At 53.8% G+C, this 7,679-nt stretch overlaps 1 protein-coding gene across 1 annotated transcript; it reads left to right on the plus strand.

Moving 5' to 3' along the window:
• Positions 1-2,651: 2,651 nt before the first annotated feature.
• FHL3 (four and a half LIM domains 3) lies at positions 2,652-5,162 on the plus strand. Its single transcript, XM_049774988.1, has 5 exons — positions 2,652-2,807; positions 2,898-3,072; positions 4,053-4,222; positions 4,331-4,517; positions 4,779-5,162. Exons 1-5 carry the CDS (start codon positions 2,652-2,654, stop codon positions 4,931-4,933), a joined length of 843 nt encoding a protein of 280 aa, XP_049630945.1. The 3' UTR covers positions 4,934-5,162.
• Positions 5,163-7,679: the final 2,517 nt, after the last annotated feature.

Raw genomic sequence — 7,679 nt, forward strand, 5'->3', positions numbered from 1 at the left:
GTGAACATAAGTGACTCCCCCAGGATCACCAGCAGATAAGTGGAGGATCTGGGATTCGAATTCAGGATCATATTTTCATCTCAAGTTTAAACACACCACTGGCCACAGCCCTTTAGCCAGCCGTTCTGAGCTCTGAGAAAGGCAGGAGGAGGGATCTGACAGTTAAGTCGTTGTCAGAGGTGCTTGTGGGGGGTTGCTGGGAATCAGGAAAAAGGAGGTGGGGGGCAGGTGTGCCAGGCCTTCACTCCATCCTCATTGGGATCTAACTGGACACTAAACTTTGAGGGATTCTAGGAAGAAATTTTTTTTTTTTTTGGTTTTTGGGCCACACCCGGTGACGCTCAGTGGTTACTTCTGGCTATATGCTCAGAAATCGCTCCTGGCTTGTGGGACCATATGGGACACCAGGTGATCGAACTATGGTTTGTCCTAGGTCAGCCGTGTGCAAGGCCAAAGCCATACCACAGCCACCACTCCAGCCCCTAGGAAGAATCTTGAAGACCAGTAACCTATTTGGGATGCCCCTGTCTCAGAGAAGTGACTCCAGGGGGTGGACCCAGGGCTCGTCTAGACCTGAAAAATTGACTGCTTCTGCCAGCCCAGTCAAGAGGGGAAGGAAGAGGCCCCAGGCTCTCTTCACTGGCCACACTCCACCTATGTGGCCCCCTGGTGGCTGACAGATGTTGGACCAAGAGGGGCCTGAACTGAGGGGTACCCTACACCCCTGAGCAAAACCTGTATCCCAGAAGTTCCACTTTGAAGACTCTAGCTTCTGGTGTCTCCTGCCTGGGCCTGGGGCAGGAACTGAGGGCCTCCGTTGTAAAGTAGGGAAGCTGTGAGCTCCACAGCCATCCCTTGGGAAGGCCAAGCTGGGGAGGCACGAGGCCTCCAGGCATGGGGCTCTGCTGGCGCCTCTAGTCTGAAGCCCAGGCCAGAGCGGTGTTGGATGGCAGTGTTTCCCACTGAGGGTGGCCGAAAAAAGGAAGATTTTCCTTCAACTGGAGCCAGCACCAGTTACTGGGGTCTGATGGGGGAAGGAGTGTTAGGGACAGCACCCCCTGCTCCCTTGTCTGCAACTATGAGAACATCCTTGTCTATGGGTGCTGATGGTTCTATTCCAGCCCACCAGGGACCCTGTATGGTTCAGAGCAGGATTCCTCAGGTTCCCCGAGGAGCAGGATGAGAGTTGGCAGCTCCAAACTGAAGACTCAGAAACTAGAATGGGGGGCTAAAGAAGTAACTGGGGACCCCATTTCCCCTCTTCTCCCCCCCAACATGCACACACTCCCCTCGCTCCTGTTCCAGAGGCAGCTGTGTGCATGACCTCATCCCGCAAACATGCTTTGTTCCTGAGAAAATGGAAAGTGTCTGAGGTTTAGTGGGGGCTGGTGTCTGCAGCAGCAGCTCTGAGGGTTCCCCCTCACACGAACTCCCCACCCAAGAAGGGGCCTGATAGGGGAGAAACTGTCTTCAGTGGCTTCCCACTTGCTAATTCTTAGTTAACTTCTGGGACCCAGACCCCTTAGAAAAGGAGGCAATGGGGAGAGGCTATCTCCCCAAGGCAGGGAGGGGGAACGAATTCCTGACCCTGTGATGGGATGATCCTGGGGCTTCTGCCAGAGGCTGCCCAGGCAGAAGATGGGGGAGAAACACCAGAGCCTCGGCTCTGCCTGCATTTCACCTCTGCTTCCTTAGGCAGCTCATTTCCCTTTCTCCTACCCTTGCTAATAGAACCTAACATCTGGCCATCTCTGCCACCACAACTGTTGCAGATGTTGCAGGCCAAGGTGGCTCAAGCTGGTGTGACCAGAGACATGGCAGAGAAGGTTGAGTGAGAGCAGGAGGTCCAGCTGGGGAAATTTGTCTTCGTCCAGCTTGCAGGGCTTCCTTCCTGTTCAGACCCAGGCAGAGCCTCTGAAATTGTTGGCGGGTGGATTCTGGGGGCTGGAGGGGAGGCGGCACTGGAAGGAAGGCTTGAGGTCTCACAAGCCTCCTACACCTCCACCACTCATCCGCTGCCTAGGACACATTCTATACTCCTATTTCATGGAGGGTTGAGAGGGTGGGGAAAGGCCAGTTGAAGATCTCAGCTTTACTTATTTTTGGTTTTGAGACCAAATCAGTGGTGTTTGCACTACTAGATGGTGCCAGGGATCAAACCCGGGCTAACCACATGCAAAACATGCACTCAGCCTGACACCCACCACCAAGATTCCCCACTTTAGCGATCCCAGGTAGATGGTCCCTTCCTGGGAGTCAGGAGAGTATAGAGGTGCTGTTCATAGGCCAGAGGGGGTGTGCTCCCTACTCCTGCTCTTGTCCCCTTGGGACAGTCGTTGCAGTGGAGGCTAAATTCAGGCTAGAGCAGGAAGTGAGTCACTGACCCAGGAAAAGCCCTCTCCCCCGGATCTGCCAGGGCCCAGATAAGAAAACAACTTCTGCTTCCTGGTTGTATATTTTTTTCCTGACCCCTCTCCCACCCTTGCTATTAAATACAGAAATTCAGGGCTTCTACATCCCTTCACTACCTGTTGTGAACAGGCATTTCCTGATTTTCTCTGTCCTTTGAACACAAGACTCTAGTGACGCCATAGCCCTTGCAGTTGACGCCACCCCACCTTGTGTCTCTAACAGAGTTATTCGAAGCTACCATGAGTGAGGCTTTTGACTGCGCAAAATGCAGCGAGTCCCTGTATGGCCGTAAATACATCCAGACGGACAGCGGCCCTTACTGCGTGCCCTGCTATGACAGCACTTTTGCCAACACCTGTGCTGAGTGCCAGAAGCTTATCGGTCATGACTCGAGGGTAAGGATGGCACCAAGCAAGGGCTTGGGAGCAAGGGTGGCAGTTGGTGAGAGAACCCAGGTGCCAGTCTCCCTGCTGTGCTCCCCATAGGAGCTCTTCTACGAGGATCGCCACTTCCACGAGGACTGCTTCCGCTGCTGCCGCTGCCAGCGCTCCCTCGCAGACGAGCCCTTCACCTGCCAGGACAGCGAGCTGCTCTGCAATGACTGCTACTGCAGCGCCTTCTCCTCGCAGTGCTCTGCATGTGGGGAGACCGTCATGCCTGGTATGTGCCCGGAGCACACCACCAGCCTTCCCGGCACCTCTGAAGGGTTCTCACGTGGGCAAGACATTGGCACGCCTGTGCAACGCATACCTAGAAGTTTGGGAAGGGAAAGATTTGCACATAGAGCCCATCCCTGGAAATCGAGAAGATCTGTGGCATCACATGTTTGAGGGAGGTTGGCATGTAAAGGGACTGGGACACCAGCCTCCCCCAGAAACTCTCACAAACATTTAGCCTGTGCAGGACTTACAGCTTGGGACATTCCTGAGGGTTTAGTGTTTACTAGCCCAGGAGGTTTGATGTACTTCTTGATTCTTGAGGACTTAGTGTGGGCAGGCAGTCTGACATGAGTGACATATATCCTTGCAGTATGTCGAAAATCTTGCACATCTGGTCCATGCTAGAGCTAAAGTATGCCGAGACTAGTACGCATGGTTTCATGGGTCTTAGCATGGGTAACAACTGATAAATAGCAGGCTCCCTCGGCTGGCCACCTAAGTACTTCACAAGTATATGAGATCTCAAAGGTGTAGAGTCTGGCATGACTAGGCTAACAGAGTGCTTAGCTTATTTTTGAATCAGTTTTGTTCTGGGCATTCAATTTGCTTGCTTGGGCCACGTGGAGTCTCTGTGTTGAAGTCATCATGGCTGCTAGATAAGGTACTATTTAATGCAACAAGCATGTACAGAGAATTGTGCTTGTGTTAAGGCTTAGACGGGCTGAAGTCAGCCTGTCTGGTACAGAGGTGGTTGGTTCCTCACTTCTGCCAAATACTCCTGTCTAGTTAAAGAGCCTTGCATGTGCTTGACCAATCTGTCTGGTGTTTGGGGGGACCTGAGCCTGTGCAGCTGCTGCTGAATAGCTGAATAGCTGGCTGCTGAACACCTCCCTGTTTAGGACATGGCAACTCCCTCTCCAGCATTATGACTCTCAGAGATGGGAATAGAGTCTCTGAATGGGCTCCCCATTCCCCCCACAGGGTCCCGGAAGCTCGAGTATGGAGGCCAGACGTGGCATGAGCAGTGCTTCCTGTGCAGCGGCTGTGAGCAGCCTCTGGGCTCCCGTTCCTTCGTGCCCGACAAGGGTGCTCACTACTGCGTGCCCTGCTATGAGAACAAGTTCGCGCCTCGCTGTGCCCGCTGCAGCAAGGTGGGGCTGGGCAGCAGACGAGGGGCATGACTCTCCCTGCATCGGGGTGGGGGGTGATATGTGTAAGGTACTGCGATAGGGTTGCACCTCACAGAGACTGTCCTGCAGACACTGACACAGGGAGGCGTGACATACCGTGACCAGCCCTGGCACCGGGAATGCCTGGTGTGTACTGGGTGCCAGACACCTCTGGCGGGGCAGCAGTTCACTTCGCGGGATGAAGATCCTTACTGTGTGACCTGTTTTGGAGACCTCTTTGCACCCAAATGCTGCAGCTGCAAGCGCCCCATCACAGGTGGGTCCAAGATCAAAGAATGGAGTGGGTGGGATGGGAGGCAGGCTTGGGTTGGGGGTCTGGCCTTGGGTAAGAGACAGGACCACTCTAGAGCAGCGTTTCCTCAACTACAATATTCCAAAGGGCCACAGGGAAAAAATGCATTGAAGGAGGGTTGGGGGAGACCATCACATGAAGCACAGAAGGTGAGGAAGGCCAGAAGGGGACTTGGTAGGGATTAAGAAATGCTGCAGACCCCAGCTAATCTCCATTCTCCCACAGGACTTGGTGGTGGCAAGTATGTGTCCTTTGAAGATCGCCACTGGCACCACAGCTGCTTCTCCTGCGCCCGCTGTTCCACATCCCTGGTGGGCCAAGGCTTTGTGCCTGACGGAGACCAAGTGTTGTGCCAGGGCTGCAGCCAAGCAGGGCCTTGAGTGGGGCCCTGGGCACAGCCCCTCCCAGCCCCAGTTCTAGGACTAAGGGTCCTTTTCTAAACCACCTCTGGGACCCATCCCCTCCCCCAAATTGGGGCTCTACTTGGGTTCTAGGATTTAGCCTTCCCCCTTCAACACCCTCCCAACTGGTACTTCCTAGCCTAGCCCCTCATCTCAAACCAGTATTCTTACGGAGCAGAAGCTCCATGATTCAAATCTCCTTGTAACCTTTAACTCTTTCCCTTGAGGTCCGGTTCCTAAGACAACCCCCACTACTGCCATCACTCAGTCCAGGGCCTTAGACCCCAGCATCCAGATTTGGATTCTGATATCCAGGCCTTCTTATATCTAGATTTTGCTCCAGACACTTTAGGTCCACTACGGTGCCTGGCAAGTCCCAAACAGTGGACTGTTCAGGACCAGGATATGGCTCAGTGGTAGAGCACATGCCTTGCACATGTGAGGTCTTGAGTTCAATCCCTGTGGACTGCCCTAAAATTTGACCCACCCACCCACCCCTCCACCCCACCTTCTTCCCAGGGCTGGGAGTATCTGGGTAGAAGATCAGAGATTCACTGGCTAAGGTGTCCTGGGGTGCTCCCAGCCCTGCCCTTCCAGTGTTTTCTCATTTCATTTCAGCTCCATTTTGCCCGGAGATGGACAGAGAAGGGGTGGGACTGCCTCGCCCTCTTCTACATTCTGCAATAAAGCAGTGAGGAAGCCGGGGCCTCGGTGTGTTCATCCGGGGGTGGAAGGGGAAGGAAGAGGCCTTCGGGGCCTGGAAGACAGACAGAACAGGCGCTTCCAGACCTCAGAGCTGGCCAGCAGGGGGGTGGGGGATACCGCTGGCCACAGGGTGGGGAACTCTCTCCAGAGGAGATCCCCAAGCCGGAGCCCCCCTGCTGGTGTAGGGAAGGAGGGAGGGATTTGGAGGAGGTTCCAGACACAAGCTGGGGTGGCTGAGAGTTCCTGTCTGCTCCACATCGCTGTTCCCACCCACCCCCCAAAACACACTCCCCTAACCGCACTTCTTAAATCCCGCCGAGCACCCACATCGAATCCCCCTAGCCCGGCCCAGACCCTCAGCCCCCTTCCCCCTTCTTCCCCAGGATTAGAGGCGGCGGCCCAGGATCCGCTCGCGGCCGCACGTTTTTCGCCAAAAAAGGCAAGGATGCAGCTGCACGCGCCGCGGGAACATCTGGATCCGATTCCCGGCTCGAATGGGTCACGGCCCCGCCCCCTGGCCCCCCTGCCCGGGATTCTAGGCGGGGGCGGGGATGAGCGAGGGGGGCTGAGCTCCAAAGTGGGGAGATGGGGCGGAGCGCTGCCCCCCTCGGCGGCCTGTGGTCTGGGCGCCCCCCTCGCGGGTGGAACTGCGGCTTGATGCCTTTTTTTTTCTCATATCCAGTCCTAGGGAAGGCTGGGGGCTGCATTTTTTTTCCATTTCACTGGGGGAGTCTGAACACCTCGTTGTCAGTTCCCCCTAAGTTCTGTATTGGTGGTCCTGGTAGAGCTGAGATTTTAAGCCACTACACACTGGTCCTACTGGAGTCTTAACCTTGCTGTGGCCACGGTTGACATGTTGGAATGTCAAAAGATCCCTTTACGGATGCTCGCCTTGTGTGCTTATAGTGAGGAATTCTATACCATTCACATTTTCATCTTTATATTCTTTAAAATTAATGGTTTTGTAAACATTTAAGCACCATGATTACAAGCATGTTTGTAGTTGGGTTTCAGTTATAAATAGAACACCCCCCCCATCACCAGTGCAACATTCCCACCACCAATGCTCCCCCCTCTTAGGGCCCACCGTAATCCTGCCTGGCTCACCCCTTCATTTTCAACTCCCAGCACTTAACTACGGACATGTCCAATGAAGACTTGTTGAGCAAGAGTAGTTCAAACATAGAAAAACAGCTGGCGTAAAGACCTGGAGACCTGGAAAATTAAAAAACAAAACCTGGTGCTTTGGGGAGGTAGCAAGTAATTTAATTTAGAAGAAATGCCAACAGACTAAAATGGTAGGCAGAGACCAGGTCAAGACAAGCTGAAGGCCAAGTTAAACAGTCCTCACCCTTGGGGTAAAGCAGCCAGTGGAAATGTTTAAGGAGGGCCGTGAAATGATCACTCGGGCAGTCGAATGAATAATGAATGGGAGAGGAAAGATAAGCAGATGAAGAGAAGGCCAGCGTAGAGGTCCCCGTGAGAGGTAATGAATGAGGCCGGTGGCAGCAAGAGTGGAAAAGAGGGGCCCGGAGAGATAGCACAGTGGCGTTTGTCTTGCAAGCAGCCGATCCAGGACCAAAGGTGGTTGGTTTGTATCCCGGTGTCCCATATGGTCCCCCGTGCCTGCCAAGAGCTATTTCTGAGCAGACAGCCAGGAGTAACCCCTGAGCACCGCCAGGTGTGGCCCAAAAACAAAAACAAAAAAAAAGAGTGGAAGTGGAAAAGAGGCCCAAGAGCAGTTGGGGCACATGCATTGTACATGTCCTACCCAGATTTAATCCCCACCACCATATCCAAAAGAAGTGAAATCTGAACACAGCTAGGAGTAAACCCTGAGCACCTCTGAGTGTGCCCCCTCCTCACATAAAGACAGGACTAGGTGACTGGGTTGATGGAGAGGTCTAAGGGGAAGGTGGGGACTGAGGAAGATTTAGGGAGAAATTGTCAGGTGAATGTTGTTGCTTAGAGGATCCACCCACCTACAGGGAATAAATGTGCAGGGACAATGCCATATTCA

This window comes from Suncus etruscus, chromosome 6 (assembly GCF_024139225.1).
Source record: "Suncus etruscus isolate mSunEtr1 chromosome 6, mSunEtr1.pri.cur, whole genome shotgun sequence".
Classification (NCBI taxonomy): Eukaryota; Metazoa; Chordata; class Mammalia; order Eulipotyphla; family Soricidae; genus Suncus; species Suncus etruscus.